This window comes from Rosa chinensis, chromosome 3 (genome assembly GCF_002994745.2).
Source record: "Rosa chinensis cultivar Old Blush chromosome 3, RchiOBHm-V2, whole genome shotgun sequence".
Classification (NCBI taxonomy): Eukaryota; Viridiplantae; Streptophyta; class Magnoliopsida; order Rosales; family Rosaceae; genus Rosa; species Rosa chinensis.
In genome coordinates this window covers 23519726-23545899 of record NC_037090.1, presented here as the reverse complement: position 1 = coordinate 23545899, position 26174 = coordinate 23519726, and the positions used below count along the sequence as shown (strand labels likewise).

The 26174-nt window shown below is 39.8% G+C and overlaps 2 protein-coding genes across 2 annotated transcripts; one reads left to right on the top strand and one right to left on the bottom strand.

Moving 5' to 3' along the window:
• Nucleotides 1-5916: 5916 nt before the first annotated feature.
• On the top strand, nucleotides 5917-7731 carry LOC112194314 (cytochrome P450 736A117). Its single transcript, XM_024334566.2, has 2 exons — nucleotides 5917-6891; nucleotides 6983-7731. Exons 1-2 carry the CDS (start codon nucleotides 5917-5919, stop codon nucleotides 7604-7606), a joined length of 1599 nt encoding a protein of 532 aa, XP_024190334.2. The 3' UTR covers nucleotides 7607-7731.
• Nucleotides 7732-20325: 12594 nt separating this feature from the next.
• On the bottom strand, nucleotides 20326-25898 carry LOC112193091 (probable glutamate carboxypeptidase AMP1). Its single transcript, XM_024333120.2, has 10 exons — nucleotides 24750-25898; nucleotides 23436-23678; nucleotides 22640-22792; nucleotides 22436-22504; nucleotides 22253-22340; nucleotides 22004-22087; nucleotides 21810-21898; nucleotides 21225-21338; nucleotides 20854-20988; nucleotides 20326-20662 (listed from the first exon to the last, which is right to left on the bottom strand). Exons 1-10 carry the CDS (start codon nucleotides 25683-25685, stop codon nucleotides 20480-20482), a joined length of 2094 nt encoding a protein of 697 aa, XP_024188888.1. The 5' UTR covers nucleotides 25686-25898; the 3' UTR covers nucleotides 20326-20479.
• Nucleotides 25899-26174: the final 276 nt, after the last annotated feature.

The following is a 26174-nucleotide window of genomic DNA, read 5'->3' as shown; positions in this document are numbered from 1 at the left end:
TCATGCGCGATAAAAGTGATCGCAACCGTTGTGAGACGATCCGAATGTCCTTGATTTCCAAAACCTTTCAAAACCTCAATTCTCACTTTTGTGCTCTTAATTGGTTTCAAATTCCAAATTATTGCTACACGGGGCCATTCCCCCTGACCACATCACCAGTTTTAGGATGAAGGACACCCGTCCACATCATATATCACACCCAATGATACCAGGATCTGACAGTGGTCCCACCACATTACGATCAAATTCTCAAGTTCAACCCATAAGAAGTTTTACTCAAAATATAACTTAGAATTCCGGTCAAACTATGACCTAGAATACTCCTTGAGTCAACTGGGAAAACCCATGTCCTTAGAGTTACTCTACTTACTACTCTTATAACATCTCAACCACTCCATCTGACAATTGCTCCTTCAAGAACTTACTACATTTCAATTCCTATGACTTCATGATTCAGAAACTGAATTAAACTTCGTATCACATAGTAATTCGTTTGAACCACTATGGATACCCTAACAACGTCACTACCGTCAATCCCCGAAATTGCGTTGAACCATTTCACTTAAAATCAAATGACCAAGACACACACTCTCGTACAATACCATTTACAAAAAGTTGGTTTTATTCCTCCCAATTAAAATACTGCCAAAAATCGTAACTCTAATATAAAGCTCTACGCATCCAACTAAATACTCAATTTTCAAATGCAAAACTATTTCAAACTCCATTTCAAAACTTCAAGCGTCCCGCCTACAAAACTTAAAACACAAAATAACTTCAAAAACTCACTTCTGTACATCTCAAAACTCACTACGATCCAAAACTTAAGATGACCAATTCATAACTCAAAATACCTGAAATTATTCCTGTAGTCCGAACAAAACTAAATCCAAATGTCATGGCTAGGTCAACAATCCAAGATGACCAGTCCAAAGATTTCCGACAACCCCCAAGGACTGCCAATAACACCCCAAAAATCACCTACAAGACCAATCATGCCATGCAACACATCTCTCGGTAAAAAATCAAAACCACTATTACCACTAGTTCCATTTTCCCCAACAGTCCTGATTCCAAAACAATTATCACATCCAGTCATTCGTCTCAAACACTCAAGCACGGAATCGAACTCCGTTCTCGCATCTTAAACCCTGCCCAACAACTTACTGGCACCGAGGAAGAAATAACCACGACATTTCCTCGAATCATACTTCGTAGCACAACTCAAAATTGTAGAGTAGTCTTACTCTACCATCAGCAGGGAAATGTGCAAAACAAGCGAACAATCCGCTACGCAACGAAAACCCTAGGAGGTCGGCGTACAAGAGGCATAACACCTAAAGGAACACCATCTAGACATGTACCTTACACACTTAATGAGTACATCAGCACCGAAGAGTAAACGATGGGAACCGCTGCAGTTGGGCCATCACTCGAGAGTACCGTGTAACATTAAGCGTAAAAGGTAACAAGATAGAAACGAGTCTACAGAATCTAACAACCTAATGCTCTGATACTAACTGACAGGGCCCGCCCTGGATTTCACCCTGAAATCTGAAGTGGACCTTCGGGGCCCACCTTAAAAGAAATTTTGCCAAAAATTTGGCAGAACTTGCCCTAAAGTGGACAACCCAAAACCTGTAGAAAGAAAATTTACACTTCTAAATCACCCATCCTTATTCTCCTGGAGCCACCTTGCTCCCCCAAACAACATCAACCAAAATCATATGACACAAAACACAACTTAAATAACATTAATTTCCTCAGGTAATCAGAGCAAATCTAATAGCAAGGGTGATCAAGGAAAACCTAAATCAAATAAAAACGCAGAAGCCACGCTGTTGTCTATGCCTTAACTCCAATGTACGCCCGACCTCAACTAATTTCGCCTGCAAACTAGGCATTTGAAACTGAAGGGCCCAGGGGAAAGTAATTGAAAAACACGTTAGCGTGAGTGGACAAAAATAAATAATTTAATATGAATAAAACAAAATAAAACTTCATACTTTCCCACATTTTTCGATATATATAAAATCCGGATGCATGCAACATTTATAAAACACTTAAGAAAATAATCCGAAAAACGTTGAACTCCAGAAAACCGACTAGCCCCGCTAGCCACAACAACAGAGTAAAAGATTGAAATTTCAATATTCGAAAATATAAGACCAGCCCCGCTGGTTAAGAAAACTCAGACTAGTCCCCGCTAGTCAAAAATAGTATAAGTAGGGGAAGATGATAGCCATACGAATGAGCCTCCCAGGCTCGGGTGATAGCCTCCCAGGCTAAAGTACTCCCATTACTCCCGTAATATACCCTTACGCCACTAAGTGTAGCGATAGGATACCGGGCTACAGAATTACTGTCACAGAGACAGTAACCTGCGCCACAAAGGCGGAGGGCTACGGTGATCCCATCACCGCGCCACAAAGGCGGAAAAATCAATGCTAGCATAATAAAATCACCCCTCAGTATGGCACAGGGAAACATAACTGAAAATCCAGTAAATCCAAAATACATAAGGCTTCCCCCATCTCTCGTAAAAGAATTTCCAACGACGTGTCCTACACGCCAAAAGTATCTCCAAATCAATAGCAAAAAGGCGAGAATTAATAATAAATCGTAATCCCCGTAAACCGAAACAAAACCAATTCTAAAATCATCATCAAGGCATTCCCAATGCCAAAATCGAAAGTCGATAAATAAATAGGAAAGATCAATAAATCAACGGCGTGTCCCACACTCCAAAATATTCTCGGGTCAATAATGAATAAGCAAGGAAGTTCAATAATGAACTAATATTCCATTTTGGAAAATACCCTGGAAAATACTTTATTGAAAAACAACATAAATCATAATTTCAAATCCGAGCATAACAAAATTAATATCCGAAAATCACAACCGGAATAATTCATAATCACTTCATGAAAATCGTCAATGAAAGTAATTCCACGAGATAAATCAAAATTTTAAACAATCCTATGCTCAGAAGATGATACGATAATTAAATAGAGCACTAATTCAAGAATTAAATGCATACATCATTATTTAAAAACAAAAGTCCACTCACAGTACTATTCAGGCGATCACGCATACGAGTTCCTTCGTCGAGCAAAGCTCGGTACATCGCCTTGTACACAATTATATTCCGTGAATAGTTATTCAACAAATTAATACGATTCCTAAATCAATTCCTCATAATTACATCTCCACTTCTCCTCGGATGCAACCCAAATTATACCACTAATACCAATTCGTTTATTTAAAGGTTCCAAGGTAGAACCGAGAGATATCTGACGGCCGGATTCTCGTAATTCGATAATCGAAACCCTAAACTTCAAAAATTCATAATTAATTCCAAGCTTCTCCAAAATTCACCAAATTTCATATACAAGCTCTACAATATTTATAGGATTTAATGGGCTAAAAACTGGAATTAAAACACAGCCCAACACGCCTCCACGCGCCACCCACAGTGGCGGCGCGTGGCACCCACGCGCCGGCGGCCACCACCTCCGATGGCCACCAAAAATTGACAGTAGCTGCAAAACAACAAACCCAACAAATTTCTCAACTGCAACAAGTCCCAACTCGGATTAAGCCGATGAAGAAAACCCAGAAATCAAGCTTCGGACCCTAGGATGTTCTTCGTCGATTCGACCTCCACGATGCAAATCGGAGCAAGAGGCCTTAGGGGAAACGTTCGCCGGCTCAAGGCGCTCCTACAGTCCCAATTTGGTGGTCGGAAACGGCCGGAAATGGAAGATTTGCCGGAAAAAAGCCAAACTGCACCTATGAGGAACTTTGCTTCGATTCAAGGTTTCTCGGCCAAATCGCCACAACCTAAGGCTACTAGGGTGCAGAGGGGAGGGAGGAGCTCTTGTGGTGGCCGGCTGCACGCCGGTTGGTGGCCGGAATGTGCAGAATCGAAGGGAGGAAGAAGGACCCGAAAGGGAAAGAAGAGAGTTTGGGGGAGAGGAGAGAGAAGGTAGATTTCCTGAAATGGAAATCTACCACAGTAACTTTCTATATATATAGAAAGTTACCATGAACAGTAACGTTCACCTTTTGGCTTATAACTTTCGTATACGAGCTCCGATTTTTACGTACCACATATGCATGCGCTTGGTTTAACGTCATCTACAACTTCCGTGAAGAAAACTTTCTCAAATTCTGATCCGAACAAAAAGTCGACTTTTAGGGTCACTAAAGTTACCGAAAAAGAGTAAAAGTAAAACAAATTATCGTTTGCTGTCCAAATGACTAGTAAACTGGTAAATTTAGGTTCGGGACGTTACAGTATGTCCCGAAATCATATCAGGAATCTCTACACAATACTTGTATTCTAACAAGCACCAACTAGCAAAGAGCGCTCTATTGGCTGCTCTATTTGCTTTGAAATAGCAGTGACATAACGAAAAGATAACTCGATATGTAACACGATTACAACGTAGCATAATTGCCAGTTTTAGCACAGCTTTCCTACTATGTTGCCGCCAGATGATAAATCCGACAAGACTTAGCTTTACTCTGCCACTAGGCGGCAACGACCATTTGACGAAGCAAGGAACTCGCCGCCTACCTAGAGCAGACAAGGCACATTGAGTGCATACACAAGCACAAGGCCCGACTAGCCCTACACAACTAGTGTAGGGACTTATTACACGGCAAAGACGCAACAAAACTAAATAACTGCAGTAAATAAAATTAACAACATAAATAAAATAGCTAGCCCAAGCCTGGCCCAAATGGGGGACCCAAGCCCAAGCAACAGTCCAGGAAAGAGGAAGACCACACACTGCCAGCCAGACCTGGCCCAACTCCGTCGGAACCAGCTATGTGCCGCTCCTACACCCTCACCAGAAACCAGTCAACGAACTCCCAACTCCGACGCGCATAGGGGAATAGACATCCCAGATCAGAAACAATCCATGAAGAAACGTCTGTGTCGCACCATGGAGGAGCTTTGCGGAGACACGCAAACCCGGATTGGGATCGTAAGACCCAACCCAGATCAAGTCGCTCCGATCAGTTCCCGGCCACGCCGCACCGAACGCTTCACCTCTTGGCTGCCTCGAACCCTGCGATCTCCTCCGCCGTCGAAGAGAGCAACAGCCCCAGCCACCAGCCGCGATCTTCCCCTCCCTCACCTCATTGACACCCACCGTGATCTCCCCAACCAGAGAAAGCTTCGATCGAGAGATCCGGCTGCACACCAGACCCACGCGGAGCTGACAATTGCCCGTCCGACGACGGCGTAAGGGCACGCCGCCGGACAAGAAGAAAACCCTATTTTTCTTTCAAACGCGTGTAGGCGCGTTCTACTTCTCTAACCAAAGGATGTACCCCCTAAATGTTTAATAGTTAGTCAAGGCTAAAAAAAATTTTCTTTTTAACATAACATAATATTTATACTTTTAAATCGTTCTCTTTGCCAATGGAAGGACTCGAAGATTTGAAGATTGCGGATTTGATCGATCCAGATGATAAAGCCTGGCAACTGGATTTGCTGCAGGAACTTTTTACGCCCCATGAGGTAGATGTCATTGCTAGTATACCTTTGAGTTTGAGACATAAAGAAGATTGCTTGGTTTGGAATTTTGACAAAAAGGGCTGTTACAATGTCAAAAGTGGGTACTTTGCCTGGAGGGAAGCTAGAGAAGCTTCGTTAACTGCCTCTTCTTCTAGCAATGCGACTGGTGGGCAGTTGGGTAGGTATTGGGATGGGATGGGATGGGAACCTATTAGTCTATTATAGTTGACCAAGTATGAGATCCTTATTTCAGTTGACCTTGGATGGGATCCAAATTATATATACACATGCCCGACTTTTTGCCAAGTAGCTGCTATTTTAGCCATTTCATTATTTAAGCACAGCATGAGTGAAGACATACATGCATAATCTTCCTGATGAAAATGCTTGAGCATCTGAGTGAAACCTTCTCTTCCCTGCATTCTTTTCCCATCACATTAGTACTAGTTTTACCCATTTTCTTCACCCTCTTTTTACACAGATGGTCCTTATTCTCAGTTACTACAAAAAACTCTCCACCTTCTCCACCAAAGCTCCTTGTGCTCAGACAACTTCTGAAAATAGGCTCAAACCCTCATCGCTCCCTACAAAACCTAGCTCAACGCTATGGCTCCGATTTCATGGTCCTCTATTTGGGAACTGCCCCACTGGTTCTTGTCTCGTCGGCTGAGGCTGCCCGCGAGATTATGAAAACCAATGATCTCGAATTCTCCAATAGACCCAAGTCTGTCATCTTCCAGAAGCTTCTCTGCAATTACAAAGACGTCGCCATGGCACCTTACGGTGAGTACTGGAAGCAGGTGAAGAGTATATGTGTTGTAAATCTCTTGAGCAACAAAAGGGTTCGCTCTTTTCGTGCTGTGAGAGAAGAGGAAACAAAACTCATGATCAACAAGATTAATGAATCATCGGGAGAAGTCATGAACTTAAGAGAAATGTTTGTGATGCTTACCAGTGATGTTATTTGTAGAGTGACAATGGGGAGGAAGTACAGTGCTAGTGCTGTAGGGGAAGGTGGTAATACAATTTTGTTTAAGGAGCTATTGTGGGAGTTCACAGAGTTATTGAGGAGTTTCTATATTGGAGACTATATTCCATGGCTTGCTTGGTTGAGCCGTGTTAATGGTTTGGAAGCTAAATTAGACAAGGTGGCTAAGCAGTTCGATGACTTCTTGGATAGAGTGATTCAAGATCGTGTAGATCATCGTTCAAAGGCCAGTGGAAGTAGTGGCCATGTGAATCATGCCGATCCAAATGGGGAGGACGAAAAGGATTTGGTGGATGTTTTGCTCGAGATTCAAGAAGGAAACTTGTCTGGTTTACCTATTGATAGAGTTAGTATAAAGGCTGTCATATTGGTAAGTAAAAGTGTAAAACCAACACACACTCTCTACCTCTTATTGGTTTCCCCTTTCGATCATAGATTTACTTGGATATAATCTTTTGTAGGATATGCTTGGTGGCGGCGCTGATAGCACATATTCTGTCATAGAGTGGACGATGGCAGAGCTTTTAAGGCATCCAAGGGTAATGAAAAAATTGCAAAGTGAGGTCCGGGAGTTGGCGGGAGACAAAACACACATAACAGAGGACGATTTGATTGAAATGAACTACTTGAATGCCGTGATCAAGGAGACCCTTCGCCTACACCCTCCATTTACTGTACTATCTCGGATGTCCGGCCAAGATGTGGAAGTAAAGGGTTACAAAATTAAAGCCAACACACGCATTGTAGTGAATATGTGGCAAATTGGAAGAGATCCCAAGTCATACAACAAACCAGAGGAGTACGAACCAGAAAGGTTCTTGAATGAGAATAGTGGAGTAAGTTATAAAGGAAACGACTTCCGGTTGATTCCATTTGGAGCTGGCAGGAGGGTCTGTCCCGGAATTCAGTTTGCCATGGCTGTTAATAAGACTGCTTTAGCGAATTTGGTGCACAAGTTTGATTGGGCATTGCCTGGCGGAGCAAGCGGGGATGATTTAGACATGACTGAATCCACTGGCATGCCAACACATCGAAAGCATCCTTTGAAAGCCGTGGCTATTCCATACCTAGCTAACTACGGATAGACTCATAAAACATTTCAAGAAAATCAAACTTTTAATATACCAGTACTAATTTCCATATGTATGTTAATACCGGCTGCATGACTTAATTGCAGGTGCATGCTTGATCCTATTACTTATTTGTAATATATTAGAGAAATACTCCGTGCGATGCTGCGGGGTTTGGTTTTTTTTTTCCGTAGTCAATATTTACATATTTCAAAAGCTGGTGTTTAACCAATATCGTATATTTACAAATTTCAAAGTCCTATATTCTAAGCAAAAGCCACCATACTGACCAGGCTTATATATTTATATTTTTCAGAAAATGGTTATTCTAACCGATTTTGTTTGTTTATATGTTGGTTACAAAAATAGTTGGTTTGAACAATAATATATTACATTAGTAATTTGAACCAACAGTTTTACATAGGGCTGTCAATAGGTCGTGTCGGGTCAAGGTATTTATCATGTCGCATGAGACAAACCCAAACTCAACCCATTTAACAATCGTGTCAAAAATTGAAACCTAAACCCAACCTATCTATTAAACGGGTTACCCGTTTCCAACCCGCTTAGCTCATTTAATAAATAGGCCGTGTCGTGTTAGACAAAATGACCAATTTAAGAGTTAACAATGCAACAATACGACCCATTTAACTAAAAAAAATGTATAAATTGATTAAATTTACTAAAAACTCCACAAGATGAAAAATATAAATAATTATATAAAGTTCGTAAATAATTAAATCTAATTATTATAAAACAAAATATTTCAAATTGTCTAATCCTACGATCAAATACTCTCAACGTCTAAAATTTCAAGATGAAGTATGACATAATCGGGTTATACGGGTTCACTTCGTGTTGGCGGGTTAACCCATTTATTAAATGGGGTCATGGCGGGTTGACCCACGGCTTACCGCTTTTTAATCGTGCGGCTTTAACCTGCTTTATTTTTTGTGGGTTTCGAGTCGCGTTATCGGATCGTGTTGGAATTAACAACCCTATCTGAGAGGGGACCTAAATCTAGATATTCACTAAATCCAATTCTAGCACTTTCTTTTAACCTAATTTAATTTATTTTTATTTAGTTTAATTAAAAAATTATTAAAAATAAAAAATAGCTCTTTTTTTACTATTTAAAAAATATTTTAATTTATTTTAATTTAGAATGCACTAGACTCCCTGAAAATTTATAACTATCAAAAAGTGAATTTCATGATAGTTTGAGTATCATTTTATGATTTTACCCCAAACAAAATTATGTGTTAATAAAAGAAAGTCGACTAGCTAAGAAAGTTGGACGCTATACATGTCCTTTTTTGTTTATTTTGCATTACCATGCAGATCTGGTCTTCTATATTGTCAATGGAACTCAACGTGATTACTTCTATTGTTCATAGCATTTGAAGGCAACCATAGGTTCAAAATGCTCTACGTTTCAAAGAATGCACACCATTCACGAACGTTGTTTTAAGGGTTTGGATATGTTACTAACAATTGTAGGTCGATATGATATTTCCTAAATATAGTACCTGAAACATGTAGAAACTACCAACTGCATATGTATACTCGGAATAAATATATTATCATCTTTCACCAATGCATAGCCATTGTTCATGATATGTATATCTGTTTTGATATACATGTACATGTCATTAACGATGGTGTTTCTCAAAAAAAAAAAAAAAAATGTCATTAACGATGGTGAGTAGGAACCACGTGTGATGATGATATAACAGATGGTTAATCTGTTGTTCAAATAATCTAATCTATGAATAAATAGTTAAAATTAAACAGAAGGATTTTCCCCCCCTAATCATGACTACTCATCATTCAATTTGTTGTAACTAAAGCAGAGATTTCCCATCACATTTTGTCTTCTACAGAATGATATAACTCATTCTTTCATCTTGCAGTGGTTGTGCAAATATCCTCGACTATAATTGAGGGAGGTATACTTAACAATATATTCGTCAAAATTCACTTTAGTATTGTTGGAATTTACCTTGTGTGCTGAGATTTATCAACTGAACGCTAGTAACCTACCATGCATTTAGCATCAAAGGTCAGTAACTGTAAAGAAAGGTGTGGTTTGTTCTTACCAAGAGCTAGTATTGAAATATTTGTAAAGAGTAAAACTTCAAGTATACGTTTTCCATGGCAATTAAAAATGAACTCACTAAGAAGTTTGAAATGAAAGATTTCTCTGGTCTTCTGTTAGGATGTGATGAGAATTTAATTAGGAAATGTAAGTCTTAGTTGGACTTGGTTGAACTTCTTAATTGGACATGGTTTATGTCGAAGTTTATTCCTGTCAAGAATAAGATCTTTCACTACTAGCAAAACGGGCAACTCACACAGATTTTAGTCACACATATTTCTCTCAGCCACGGATATCCGTGTGAAAGACAATTACATACAGATAACCGTATAAAATCAGTTGAGTTGGACCCACATGAGTTTATGACATACCAATAGCAACAGACATCCGTGTGAAATAAAAATTCACACAGATTTCAGTGTGAAATCTAAGATACTTTCACACGGATGTCCGTGGGGAAATCAGTTCACACAGATTTCAGTTTGAATAAAGTATTTTATTATTTAAACATGAATTTTTTTTATTCTTATACGTATTATACAACTACGGTCTTCAGTAGCTATTACAATTTGATATAGATGTCTGTGTGAAATGAGCCTCACACATATATCAGTGTATAATGAACATACTGATATCCGTGTGAGAGTATAATTTTCATACGGATGTCCGTGTGAAAGTTGGAATGACAATTGACGCGACAGTAGTAGATTACCGAGGTAAATACACACAGACATCAGTAAGAGTTGGAAGTGCATTCCACACGGATATCAGTAGCTATACTTCTTAAAACTACCAAATTGATCAGAAGTTTGCCATTGTTATTCTCTGTCATTATTTTCATTTCTTGAGCTGCATAGATGATGAAGAAGAAGACTGTGAATGATTTCAGTTGATTCATAGATTTCAGGTATTATTTTCCATTTCCCTTACCCTTGGATTGTATATTTCAAGTTTTTTGTTGGTGTATTCATGAAAGGTTTTAGGATATTCATGATCATGGAAAAACAAATTCATGATCAAAAACAGTGGGGTTCCGATTCTTCTTGGCTAATTTTTATTCATAGATTTCAGATCTAGATCGAAAACAACACGCATCCTCAACGGAAGCTCTATGGCTTGAGAGGATGAAAACGAAGGCTTGTGGCGTGGCTCTATGGCTGGGGTTTGGCTCAGGGATGGAAGTTGGTGGCTTCTGCTTGGATTGTGGCTGAGTTAACAGATCTGATTCTTCTCTTCGTCGATCGTGGGTGGGAGCTGGAATGGACTTCTGGCATGGTGCGATTTGCCGGTAGGGCTCGATTTGCCCTTTTTTGCAGGTTTCTCGGCTAAGGATGGTTGCTTGGCGGTGGCTGGGTTCTCGATTTCATGGAAGTGACGAACCCAGTGGGGTTCCGATTCTTCTTGGAGTTCGATCTCGGACGCCGGCTAGGTTCTCGTGTGGTTGGGTTTGTGGTGTGTCGGTGCTGTGGCGTTGGGATGCGTTGCGGCGGCCGGCCGATCGTATGATTACAGTAGTAATTTTTTTTTACTGTAACATAAGCCTTTACACAGATTTTAATTATCTGTGTGATTATTGTAATGTTCACACTGATTTTTTGAAGATAAATTTTATATAAGAATTTAATTTATAAATTCATCTCATGTGAGATAAGCGTGGGTCCCACAACAAATTCCACACTGATTTTTCTGTTTGTTGGGAGAGACTAAAGACCACGGGATCAAATGGAACAGACACAACATCTGTGAGTGTAGGGGTAGGTATTGGGCTTCCCATACTGATATCAGTAACTAATAGAGGTTATACCTACTGATTGCAATCAGTGGGTATAGACAATTTTGCTGGTAGTGTTTAGGTAAGGGAGCTGAGATGTCAAGGGTGAGTATAGCTCCTGGGTGAGCAATTGAGTTCTTGGAAATTCTATGAGTGTGGGTGTACAAGGGTTACTGGTTTGGGGTTATGGAGATTTAGCTCAATTGTATATTGTACTGAATTATTCTCATATTGAAGAACAAGTATCTCTCAGGAAGATGAAGGCATGGATTTGTGCTAAACCTCATTAAATCTAGGTGTTCTCTTGTTGTTTGTTTACTTTTCTATCAGTATATATACTCTGTGAATCTTGACGAGAGGAATTTTAATTCCCTAACAGGTGGTATCAGATCCGAAGGTTTGGTTGGGACACCTCATCATTCAAGGTACATTTAGGCATATATGGTCAAGATGTCAACTCAAAGATGCATTAGGTGGAGCTAGCTCAGGGAATCAAAAATTTCTAGCTAGGCAGAGCGAGTTGGAAACTCAAAAAATTTCAGATCGAAGGTAGTCGATAGGTGGAATGACTCGGAGGCTAAGAGGTGCAAGTCAGACTCAGGAAAAATCTTAATCGAAGGTGGAGTTGCAAGGGACTAGGGTATGACTCAAGGGAATGATGGTTGGTGATAGTGTATATCTCACCAAGGTGGTTCGTGGTGTCAACTATCATGCTTGTTTGTCGTTTATGGTATTCGTTCATCGATGGTTTGCATGTTGATTGTGGTTCTTCGTCATGACTTTAGGTATTGCCTCACTGTTTGAGGTGGAGTAGTTTGATAGAAAAGGGAGTGTCACTCTTTGGATATTAGAGAGTGAAAGGCATCCTAGTTCAATAGGGCGTAGTGTTAGCCAAATAGTGACCCTCAAGTATAAGGGCCAAGTTATAGTATAGGGATTGTGAGTATGGGATATCGTACCCAAGGGATTGGAAAACCCACTCTAGCTAGGGAAAACCTAAAGGGTGCTAGATGAATATGCAAATGTACAAGTCATAAACAAGGGCTCACAAGTGAACCAAAGTTCATGGTGAATATATGCAAGATGGTGTAGTGGTTTGATTTTTGGCTTTGGAGATGGTGTAAACTCAAATTAACACACAATAAAAACTTGAAATGTAAACTAGGCTATGCTAAACTAGATGTGATAAAATGGATGGAAGTTAGAGCTTTAGGTTGTTCACCATAGCCTCCCTTGCATGCATTGATGTTCAAACTATAAGTAATGCAATCCCAAATATCCAATTACCCTCTTAGCATCCGGATAGGACTACTAAGGCCTAAACTCCTTTTATTTTATCAATTTCCACCTGATAAGTGCGAAACTAACTACCCAAGAATAAGTTATATTACCGGATAAGTATCAATTTCTTGCTCCTAGATGCATAAAGATTTGAGTTTAGATAATCAAGCAAGCAAACCAATCCTAGATCTAGGTGATTTTAATTCACTACCCTCACATACACACCTAGTGTGCTATCATGCTTTCATTGTCTAAAGCTAGCTATTCTCTAAACATTGTTCATGTAATGACAAATGCAAAGTATTCAAATTAGCTAGATTCAAATACAAGCATTCACTTCTTGAATTAGCATGTGAAGATGATCATGGAAAATGCATCAAATAAGACTCAAACATCAATCATTACAAGTTTGGTTAGGGTTGAAAGTTTGGCTAGGGCTTTCAACCCTAGCCCCAACAAACTAATTACTCACTCATAATCAAATACATAAGCTTCAACATGTTTATGAACATCAAACTAAAAAGTAGGGATAGAGAAGGAACTAGTGATAATCAAGTTGAGGATGGTGTAGATGAACTCATGAAGGCATTGACATGGTGAAAATGGTGATGATGATTCCTCAAGTGATGCTAGACTCATCTCCTTCTTCTTCAAAGGTTGATGATGGAATATGAGATGTAAAGATGATCAAGTGGTGAAACGGTGGAGTAGTGAAGATTTTTGTCTATGAAATGGAATGGGTAGATGGAAAAGATGATGAAGGTTGTGGTGGTGGTAAGTGAGGTTTTATGAAGGAGATGAAGAGAGAAAAAAAGATGTAATGGGGTGGAATGGGTGGTGTAATGAAGGGATGTTTATATAGAGAAGAGAAAGAGGAGTATGATAGTGGAAATAATGATGAAAGTAGAATAAATGAGGTGGACTATGATAGTGGAAGTATGGAGGTGGAGTATGATAGTGGAAGTAATGATTAAAGAGAGTAGAAAAACATGGCCAAAGGAAAAGAGAAGAGCAACTAAGCTCTCTTTATTGTGAGTGGGAGACATGAAAATGATGAGTGGTGAGCTGGTTTTAGGTCACTTTCTGCCCTTTAATTTCTTCAATTAATTCTCCACTAAGACTTCAGAATGGGCCTCTGACTTCTTTATATAAAATGTTCCTCCATGAATGCAGATCATCCTGATAAAATTTCAAAGTTAAATTCACTGTGGTTTGGCTGTAAATGTTTCTGAAATACGTACAGGTCAGGTTTTTCATTTTTCGTCTTTCAGAAAATTGGACTGATTGTTTGAAGGCTTTCCACTCAAAACTAGCTCTGGCACTCTTCATAACAAATGTTCCTCGGGATGTTTAGGATGAAACTCGTTTGGTCAGTCAGCTACCCCTCCTTTCTTGTCTAGCTCACTTTCTCTTAGTCGGAGTAGGAAAATGTCTAACTCACTTTCTCTTCTCCATTATTTCCTAACACGATAAGGAAAATAAATAAATATAAATAAACACAAAGATTAAGTAAAGTACAAGATTAGGAAAATAATGAAATTGGATTAGTCAACATCAAATTGGACTTTAGAACAAGTAATTTTCATGTTTTATGGCACAAATATGTATATGAATTATGATCCATCACGTAGCAAAGCATTAGAGGGAAAGGATGAGAATTTACTAGAGAAGACAAGGGATAATGCATGAAAAGCTGTCAGAGATTTAGTGATCATAGCATGTCTAAATCTAGGGGCAGAGGGATGCTACAAGTGCGGTGACTAGGGTCAGATGAAGTGGAAGGCTTGGATAACACCTAGTGGTAGCAGAAGACAATTTTCATATGGAGATGCTCTCACAATCTCCATAATTGACACATGTTCTCAGACTGGATATTAGATTTGGGATTGACGTACTTTGGATGGTGTGACATATGTTCCAAAGTAAAAGGAGAATTTGATATCGATGAGCCAGTTGGATTCCAAGGTCTATAGGTGTTTTATAGCAAGTGGAGCTAGTAGAATCACACATGGTGGTATGGTCCTCATACAGGAAGAACAATGTGGTAGGTATTGTCTGGTATATCAGACCTCGATGGATAGTGAGAAACAGGAGCGCGCAAAGGCAAGTCTCGTTTGCGAGTAGTGGGAAATAGAAGCGCGCAAAGGCGAGTCTCATTTGCGGGTATAGCAGAGATGTCATTAACAAGTTTCCGAGTTCAGACGATGGTGAGAAGGAAAATTTGTTAGGGAAAGGGTCATTTCAAGGTCTCTCTTTGGAATCAGCTGATGACTGTTAACTCACAGTTACATATAGGATTGGCTGTTACGAATCGGAGAGGACCACAATTGATTCAAGGTATGTGTTGCTGGTACAAGAAAGGCTAATGTCAATGGTTAAAGGTGGTGTAAGGTAATTTGAATGACATTCTCATCAAGGTGGAGATTGTTAGGATGTGACGAGAATTTAATTAGGAAAGGTAAGTCCTAGTTGGACTTGGTTAAACTTCCTAATTAGACATGGTTTATATCGAAGCCCGCACGAAACAAAAACAGTTGAACCTGCACGATTAAAAAGCAGGTTAGCCAAGGGTCAACTCGCTATGACCCATTTAATAAACGATCCCACCACGGGTCAACATGTCAACACGAAGTAAACCCGTATAATCCGATTATGCTATATTTCTTCTTGATTTGGAAGTTGGGAGTATTTGATCCTAGAATTGGACAATTTGAATAACTTTTCTTCATCATTATTGGATTTAATTATTTACCAACTATATATAATTATTTATATTCTTCGTATTGTGGAGTTTCTAGTGAATTTAATCAATTCATACATTTTTTTTAGTCAAATGGGTCACAATGTTAATGCTTAAAATGGGCCATTTGTCCAACACGACACGACTTATTTATTAAAGGGAAAATTTTAGGAACAATCTACCAACTACGGCCCACTATGCATTTGTGTACATGAACTTACAAATTATAAACTTTGGTACACGAAATCCGAATCCCAACCCACTATATAGACATAACGTCAATGACGCCGTTAACTCTTATGTCATTATTCATTTGTCAAAGGGTAATATAGTACTCTCCCACTCTAGTTAATTTTTTTGGTAAAAAAAAAAGAAAAACGGATCTCTCTCTCTCTCTCTCTACATACCCAAACCCAGAAAGCTCGACCCCCATGACCACCGCACCTCCTCCACCTTCCAAATCCAAACCTACCAAACTCAACCAACTTCTAATACCACCAAACCCTAATTCTAATTCTAATCCCAGCCCCATCTCCACCACGGATCACCACCACAATCCCTACGCCCATCTCCAAATACCCGTCCAGGTGCATAACCCTGACATCGCTGGTGTAAAACCACCCGACCCAGCCCTTACATGACAGACCCGCCTTGTATAACGATTTCTTCAATATCTGACTTGTTTTGCTTCATGCTCAAATCCGAATCCGAATCCACCAGATCTACCTCTGTCAGCCCAATCGTCCTCACTCCTTGCCTCGCCTTCAACCTTGCCTTCTCCGTCACCGGAAACTTATTCCACTCCGGCTTCCAAGGCTGGGTCGGGTTGTATGGTGAGGCAAGGTTGGTTCAGAATTGAGGAGAGGGACGAGAGCGAGGTCACTATTACCGTGAGGCTAGATAGCAGTAGACTAGTAGTGTTCCTGCTTCATTCTCATATGGGTGTAATTCCTCTATAGTGAGGTGAGTTTGAGCTAGAGGTGGCAAACGGGCCGTTAAGCACGAGCACGGCATGGGCCCGGCACACTTAAAAGTGGCCCGGCACAATCCGAGCACGTTAAAATAACGGGTTGAGTTGGGCCTAGGAATATTGGCCCATTGGCCTGGCCCGGCATGGCCCGAGCACGACATATTATGGGCTGGCCCGTTACAATCACAATTTCATTTTGTTTTTAAAAATATTAAAAAACTACAATGATGAGATTTGAATATTAGATCTCTTTAATTAAAATCTCATGACAATTCTACCAATGCTATTTCTTTTATGTTGTCAAAATATTGAAATAAAACATTATATCCTTGTTTTGACATAAGTATTTTTTCTAAATATTAAATATATGTTTATTAGTAAAAACTAATCACATAATAATACAACAATAGAATGATATGATACTAAATTTTCATTATATTAATAAAGATTAATCTCACAATACTATACTAAAAACAATATATTTTGAGTTATTTTTTTCTTCCTTTATTTCTTATAGTGGAATATAAAAAATTATTAGAAAACTAATCTTAAAAAGCTAAGATTAAGAAAAACGTTTTGGAGCTTAATTTATTTTAATTTTGGGTTAAATATTGTTTACTCCATGAACTTTTACCCAAAAAACACTTCAATCCTTGTCATTCTAATTTCACACGTTTACTCCTTGTACTCTCAATTTTGGACCAATAAGTCCATTCCGTTACTCTCCATCCAAAAATTCCGTTAACTCACTAATGTGGCAGACTTTTTGTGGTAAAATGCCCATTCTACCCTCACTTTTTTTAATTTATTTATTTTTAAAAGTTTTTTTTTTCTCTTTTTTGTTTTGTTTTGTTTTGTTTTTATTATTATTTTTTTTTATGTTTGTCTCTCTATCTATTGGATTCTCATCTCACCTCCCTCAAATTGCTTCTCTCAGACCTCAACCATCTTCTCCAAACCTTCTCTTCCGCCACCACCAAGCCCCCAAAATCAAAACCTAAAAAAATGCAAAACCCCAAAACCCGTAATCATTCCCACACCGGAAAACCCAACCTGTCGGAGTTCTCCACCGCCATAGCAAGAACCGCCATCACCTAGATCTCCGCCCTCAAAATCCTAACTCGAAGTTGCTTATGTTCGAGTCCGATGTTTGTGAGGAACAAAACACGATCGCCGTCGAAACCTAAGAGTTGTCGTCGCCGAAAGTGACCTGCATGGGCTAGGTTCGGGTCAGGCGGTCATCCTTTGTGGCTTCTTCGCGAACCGGAAGGTGAAGCAGTTGCTTGGAGCTTCGATTCAAACCCAAAATCGAGGTTGAGAGAGAAGAGGATCCGATTTGGGGAGGAGACGACGACTGTCGACTGGGGGTTGTCACAGGTTGGGACTATGATACTGCCATAGTTCTTCGTCTTCTCCATTCTTTAATTTTGAAAATTGAATCAATTTCTAATTCATTGAATCGAACAAGAAGGAATGGTAATCCAATCATTCTAAGTTCATCGAACATGCCCAATGTCTTGTCGAACCCACTGTTTTAGTGGTTGCCGGAATCCGGCTTCTAATGGATTCTCGACCGTGCTTGCCAGATCTGGGTTTTATGATGGTAAATGGTATTGTTGTTCAAATTTGTGATTGAATTAGGCATTTTAGTTTGTAATTTAATGGTAGCCTCTTGCAATTGCTCTGTATCTAGTTTCTGTTGTTGCGGAGGAAGGCCAGGTTTGAAGTTTGGTGACCATTTGCTTGTTAGTTTTGGCAATTTTGAGTTTTAGTTTCTTTTTTACTATGTCTGGAGTTTCAATTTGTTGGAAACAAAAATTGAAAGGAGGACAATAGTATGGCGAAGTTGAAGAAGAGAGAGAGAGAGAGCTGGAAGAAGAAGAGATAAACAGAAAAAAATAATAATAATAATAATTAATTAATTAATTAAGAAAAAGAGAAAAAAAGATTATTTGGTATAATAGACATTTTAGCGGGAAAGGGATTGCCATGTCAGTGATTTAATGAAATTTTTGGACATAGAGTAACAGAATGGACCTATATATTGGTCCAAAATTGAGAGTACAAGGAGTAAACGTGTGAAATTAGAAGGACAGGGACTGAGGTGTTTTTTGAGTAAAAGTTCAGAGAGTAAACAGTATTTAACCCTTTAATTTTTAAATAGTTAAATAAAATTAATTTTTATTTGTTCAAATTAAGATTTTAAAATCGTGCTTTATAGTCGGTAGGCACAAGCACGGCCCTTTTATTGACCCGACACGAGCATGGCCCAACACGATATAGGCTCGGGCCATGGGCCGGACCGGGCTTAATGTTTAAGTAAATGGGCTAGCACGATAATAAATGGGCCGGCCCAAACACGGCACGAAGTACGAATAGGCCCGCTTAAAATGAGCCGGGTCGGGCCGGCCCGTTTGCCATCTCTAGTTTGAGCTATGGAATAGAGAAGAAGATCTTGTAAAGCTGTTTTGGGGTTTTTGATCATTGCCTTGGAGCTCTCAAGAAAGCTCTCAAGAGCATCTGGGTTTTGAAAGATTTGGGACTTTTGGTGGCTTTGGTTTAATGCAATGAAATGTCGGAGGAATTTGATGAACAGCGGGATTAAATGCTGTGGAGAAATTTGATGATGAAAGGGTGGTGATGCTGCACCGCGTGAAGGGGGGGGGGGGTGAGAGATGTTGGTGCCCAGAGTAAAAGAGATAGAGGTGGGTGGCTAGAGTAAAAGAGAAAGAGAGATAGAAATACTTTAACCCGACACAAATGCAGAGTAAAAGAGATAGAGGTGGGTGGCTAGAGTAATTGAGGGGTAATTTGGTCACAACCCATTAACATTTTGTGACACTACAAACACTTTAACCCGACACAAATGCAACACGACACGACACGACCCATTAACAATCCTAATTGTAATGAAACCCCCCGCACATAAAGATTTTTCAATTCACTAAAATGATTGACGTTTCCCTTTAAAAAAAATGCTTCGGTGTCACTCCACCAAACCCAAAGAATTGGATGCTTCAATGTGAGAAATTTGTTTTTTATAAAGACAACTAAAAAAAGGTCAAAAATTGGTTGCAAGCGATCTTTAGGTATGAAAAATCATGAACACAAAAAAACTATGAGCAAGAGCTGACCCGAATGGCAAAACCAAACCTAACCCGGAAGAAAACTAGAGCCCAACTTGGACGAGCGTAGCACCACCCTTCTTCAACTAGGAATTCGTGTAATACCATGATCTAAAAGGATCCAACAAAAAATAACACCAAACAAACCAAGGCTACCTGGGAGCAAACTTTGCACGCTGTTGAAGAGAAAACTGTGCCCAAGATCAAACACACATGAGCACATATACCACCACAAAAACACCCACCAAGGAATGACTTTGAAGCCGCCGCGCGTGGACTCGTCCAGGCACGGTGAAAAACACGAACCAAGAGGTTAGCTAGCACGACTCAGAACAAGAATTTTTAACGCCGACCAAGAAGATTCAGGTAAAATTATAGGGGCCCACATTGCTGATAAGAAAAAATTAAAAAACAATGTGTAGAACAGAGATGCAGAGATTCAAGAATCAAGACGAGCCACCACATAAGAGTAGATAAGCAAAGACATGGAATGTGATTGAGGATCCAACAAATGTTCTAGGGACAGAGAGCTAATAAGAAACCCTAGCAAAGCGAACTCTGCATGGATTAACTAGGGTTTCCCATTTGAGAATTAAATGTCATCTGCTCAAGTACATTCGATTATTTCACTCATTTGTTTAGATTTCCATTTTGTTGTCACTTGCTGGTATTTGGCCGATCTATTGCTTAGAAGCATTTTCAGCTGAGTGTCACCCTCTCAACTTCAACCGAGGAAGGAAAATTCTTGCCAAAAAAAAAAAATATATAAGGAAAAGCGACTTCCAAGCTTAATGAAGGAAAAATAACTATACATACAGGGAATCTAATTACAGTATATTTACAAAAACTGTATGTTCAGTAATAGTTGTCTAGGGATAGATATGCTTTGGATCAGCAGTGTTATCAGTAAATTTCTCCTCTCAAGGATCTGGCAGCCCTCTGAATGGCTCTGGCTACTCTCCAAATCTCATGTTGAAGTTTTGCCTGCCCTTGTCCTGTTTTTGTGCTCTTTGCTTGATTCATAGCATCTGCTACTCCAGGAAAGAAAAAGAGTTTGCTTCCGTGATCAGAAGGAGGACCATAAACCTACAAAGATGAAGAGGTAAGACGGTCATGCAATATGTTGCATGTAAATATGTAATGCCCCTTCACTGTTTCTTTAAAACTTCAGCCTTTCTTGAAAGTGTGTTTACTGAAGCATACCCAGCAATACTAGTATCCACAATAAAATATTCCGATCAGCTTTAATAAACCAAGGAAAGGGAAAATATGCTCACAAGATGCTTGAACCACTGTCTTCCTTCAAGTCCGTCAGAATCCAGGAAGCCTCTTTCAGCAAGCATCAGCCGATCATTCAAAGCCCGCTTCTTCAGCATTACAAACTCACTTGTACTTTCTTCCTCTCTCAGCTTCTATACATCAAAATAATGAGGGTAAATTTCACTGGCATGTTTTAAGGTTTACCTTTCCACTTCAAAACAAAAAGGCAATCAGAGATGGATCCATAAGTGTCTTTATAATATATATATATATATATATATATATATATATATATCTCTTTTTTTTTTCTTTTTCATAAAAGAAATGCTTTTGATTAGATAAACAATAAACTTAAAAATTTAGTCCTGAATTTGAATAGAGATTTGACCTGTGCTTCATCTTCAGCTTCTTTGGCTGCATAGGCAAATTCCTCAATTGCTGTTGTGAGAGGATCTAGCGATATACTCCCATCCAACAAGTGGCTCAAAAAATCTTTGTAATGCTGCCAAAGATTTGAAAAGATGCAGGTTTAGAATCTAGCTGCAACCGGCATAAAGGCTACTTATCCTTCAACCACAGTACAACAGAGAGCCCCAAAGTCTAATGGACATTGATGTCTTTTACGCTATTTTCTCATACATCAATTTATTCCATCAACTAGAAAAAAGTATTTGCAACTTCCCAAATTTCTGCCATTCACTTTCATATAACTTGGAATTTTGAGAAAAGGAATCACTCTCTCAAAAAGAAGAAAAAGAAGAAGGAATTCTTCATCAGCTGTCACTTGTCTGACATTCAGTAAATAACTTTCAATGAAAGCACATCATTTGAAAGAAGCTTTTGTGGCATAACTTCAGTTATATTGGTTTTGCAATTATCAGTTCCATTAAACAAAAGCTACAAAGAAAAATGGTACTATAACTGTTGCACATAAAGAAAAAGAATTCAAATATAACTCGGGGAAGATTAATACCTTTAACTGATCCACATATGAAAAGTAATTGAAAGGGAGAATTGAATCATCAGCCAGGTGGAGCGCTATTAGCCCCCATATTCCAGCAACTGAGAAAACCAAGAGATAGAAGATTCGACCGTTTATGAACTTTTCATTGAACTTTTATGGACAAATTTGACACGTAAAAGTATAAAGGAACAGAAAGAGCTGACCAGCCACATGACGATGAAATAAAGGATCTCCAAACTCTCTCATCCAGTCATAGGAGTCAAAAGCAGTGTGATAAACAGGAAAATCTGAACCGACAATCAATATTTATCATTATACCAATGTTATCATGAAAACTCTGTTTTTGTAATTGAATTACTAGAAAACTACATATTTACATAATTTGATAGGCCTTCCAAAGTTTAACCTAAAGTTTTTTGCAATCCAGAAGTGAACAAAAAGTGGTGGTGTACCTCTCCCATAGTAAATGTCAATGGAAGGAACCCCGGCATGTTGCACAAATGATGCAAAATCAGAATCAACTCCACTAAGTCTTTGAATCTGTAATCCATGAGATAACATGCTCACCACGACATCCATAGCAGATAACATAATTAAGTATAGAGCAAGAAAGCGAACTGCGGACATTCACTTACATCAATGATACCATTTTTGGTTAGCCAGTTCTCATATACAGTGGAACCCTCCAAGTCAGGATCTTTGACCTGAAGTCAGTTTGAATAGCAAGTAAGAACATGATACTCAAATTCTAGGTGTCTGAACTGATTCACATCCAAGGAGATTGACCAGATTTTTTTTTTAGAACTAATTCAACTGCTTAAAATTATAATTTTGTTTACCTTCTTTGTCACCTCAAGAATGAGATTGTCCAGCTGAGGAGTCGCCCCAACAAAGAATCCTGGCCCTTGGGCTGCACAATCTACATTAAGGTAGGCAACAGCTTTGGAGCCAAGATTAACAAGGTTTTGTTCAACCCACTCGGTAGATCCTATCTGGAAACACCAGGGATAATGAATTTATACTTCATATTAATGCACTCAAGTATTCCTATGAATTATAGAAAATAAAAATAAAAACAAACAAACAAAAAACATGTATAACCTTTAAAAAGTAGTTTAGAAAGACAGTAATATATACATGCTTATATGAACAAAGCAAGGGCATTACTCCTATCCATCCATATTGGATCCTCTAAAATGATGGTATTGCAGTCCAGTCACCAATCCATGTGTCATTCAAATTTAGGAGGAGAGCAGAATCCGCATCTCCTCTCACTGAATTGATGGACCCTAATAAAACTCTTCCATACAACATGGCCACTGATTACTAACGTGAAAACAACTCAACAAGAAGACAATGCAGCAAAGTCCTACATGAGTTTAGATGCCTCTTTACTTACTCGTGATATTGCTAATAGGACTCAACTTTGTAAGCTTCACCACCTCTTAGCAACACATTATGTGTACAAGCATTAGTATCTGATGGAATGGCCTTCCTCATAAATAATGCACATTTTGAGGATACACCAATAAAAGAAAGGAGATTGATGCCCAGATCCAATAATCCTCCTCTCAAACACAAATACACAAAAATATAGGTAAACACGTCTACTAACTAAGATGGAGTATCACTTACCATTCCAAACTCTTCTGCATCCCAACTACAAAGGATAATTGTCCTCCTAGGATTCCAACCTGAATGAATAAGAAGAGCATATCGACGAGCAATGTCAAGTAACGCGGCAGTTCCACTGTTGGGGTCAACAGCCCCATATGTCCATGCATCTCTATGGTTGCCAAGAAGCACATAGCGGTCAGGCTCTTCCAACCCCTTTATGACAGCAAAAACATTCTGAATGGTCACCATCTTTTTCTCCCCCTAGAATCAAGACACAAAAAGTATTAAGATAAAAGAGAACATATGATGATAAAGACGTAGTGGGGAAGGAATTATCAAGGAATAGGCTTAAACTATTTCCGGAACTTTTGATTTAAATACTCTAATACAGACACAAAAAAAAGTATAATTAAGAAAATAACAGAATTGAGACGTGCATTTATCTCTAAACAAGTATCTAACAGAGAGATATGGTAGATATGTAAAGCAAAGTGACAGGAGACAGGAAAAACAGGTTTCTAACATAAAGACAAAAATAAGCTCATCAAATTGTGAGCACAAAGGAAGTATGTAAATGTTTTTTTTTTTTTTTAACCAAATTATTTTCCATTTCTTGCTGTGCATTCTTCTCCTTATGCTGTTGCCAGATAAAAAAAAAAGGAAAAAAATTTACTAAATGCATGAGGTTATTAAGAATTGAGAAGGCTGAGTAACGCAGTATTCTATGTGCAAGATGCTTTATAGAATGCATCAAAGAATATCTGTCCATATGTGATATTGCTGAAAAACAATTCACCATGACGAGGCTAGAAGGATTACACAACAAAAACAGGCAGGGCATGTCCACACACGCCAAAACCATATCCATACCAATTTCCAGAACCAGTCGAGCAATTCCTTGTGTCGACAACCATAATGTAATTGGTCAACTGAAGTAATGACTCCAAGTTTTAGCAACTAGATTTTTAAGGCCCCAAATTCTCAGCTGTACTTTTACCTATTGAGATAAGCCAACCAAGCAAATATCCAAATTGACTTAAATTTGGAATCATGTCAATAATTGTACAAAAATGGTCCAACTTTATCTAGAAAAATCTCAGACTTATATCTGAAACTAAACCTTGCAACTGCCCACAACTCATTTTGACTTACTACTTTCCACAACTACAGTCTCTGAACAAGAAAACAGAAACACGCCAAAGTCAAAAGAACATCCTATATATCCAAGGCTCCAAAAACACAGTACCGCACACACAACTGAAAATTACCACACACACCACAACATATGACTAACAAAGTAAACCTGCACTTACAACAGCCAAATCTACCAACCTGGTAAGTGAAGTTCAGCACTGTCGGGCCTGGCCCAACTCGCTCGACTCCGGCCCGCCACTCAGGCGGGGCCGGAGCGCCTCCGAGGGTTCCCAAAATGTTCCCGGCCGCCTCGGCAGACAACGGCATGGATGGAACATTGGGAAACCTCTTCAGAACCTCAGGGTCCTCCAAATCCAACCTTTCGGCTCCATCAACTCCGCCCCACCCCGGGGTCAGTGGGTCCCCCACGCCATTCATCACCACCCCTCTCTCAAAACCCTGGTTATACCTACTGTCCCCCTCGGTGTACAATAGCACGGCCAGCGCACCGTTCTTCTCGGCATTTCTGATCGCTTCGCCTCTCGGCAAGTCGCCGCCTCTTCTCGCTATCACCACGCACCCGCTAACGTTCACCCCGAGCGCCTCAAGCGCACGATAGTCCTCGCCGCTACCGTGGTTCACGAAGACAACCTTAGCGTGCGCCGAACCGGAAGGCGAGTAGGCGTGGTACGGTTGGACGACGCCGCCGCCGTCGTGGGACAAACCCGGCTCGGCCAGCGGGATGTCCACGTGGCTGCCGTTGCTAAAATGCGCGGAGAGAGAAGAGTGGAGGGGGTAGGAGAGGAGGGCGTTGTAGTGGGCCGTGTGGGTCTGGAGGCCCAGGCCGGAGAGGTGGGACTGGACATAGTGGATGGTGTCGAGGGAGGGTTTGGTGCCGGCGAGGTGGGGGTGTTTGGTGAGTGCCCTTAGGTATGCGGCGACGGTGGCGTTGGTGGCGGAGGAGAGGAAGCTACGGCGGAAGCGGAGGGCAGTTTGGGAATTTGAGGGGGAAGGTGAAGCGTGGGGGTAATGTAGAGTATAAAAGCCCAGAATGCAGATGATGAAGATGGAAAGGGAGGAGGTGCATGGGTTTGAGATGAAGAGGGTGATGGGGTTGAGGAGAGGTTGACCCATGTGAGTTGTGGTCTTGTAGAGAGAAAGGATGGGCTGAGGTCTGAGGGTTACAAAGTTCGGTGGTCTTGGAGTTATCGGAATGAAGTGGAACAGAGCTGGTTCCAATGGCCAAACAGTGAAATCTCGGAACTCTCTCTCTCTCTCTCTCTCTCTTTCAGTGGGAGTTACTATTCATTTCATTTTTATATGTTGAGTCATTTTTGAAAAGGGTCTTGCTAGATGGAGGCATTTCATTTTTATATGTTGAGTCATTTTTGAAAAGGGTCTTGCTAGATGCACCCTCCAAATATCTGAGGGTACCCAGCACTTAAAAAATTATCAAAGTTTACCAAATTTACCCCCTAAAGTCTAGAGCATACAACACTATCCTCTCAAACTTGGATGCCGAGGTCCCTAAACCATAGTTTGCAGTAGTTGATTATTATTATTTATGTTCTTCACCATCTTCTCCATCGATCCAATGACCACCAGGCTCCTTCACATTCCCTC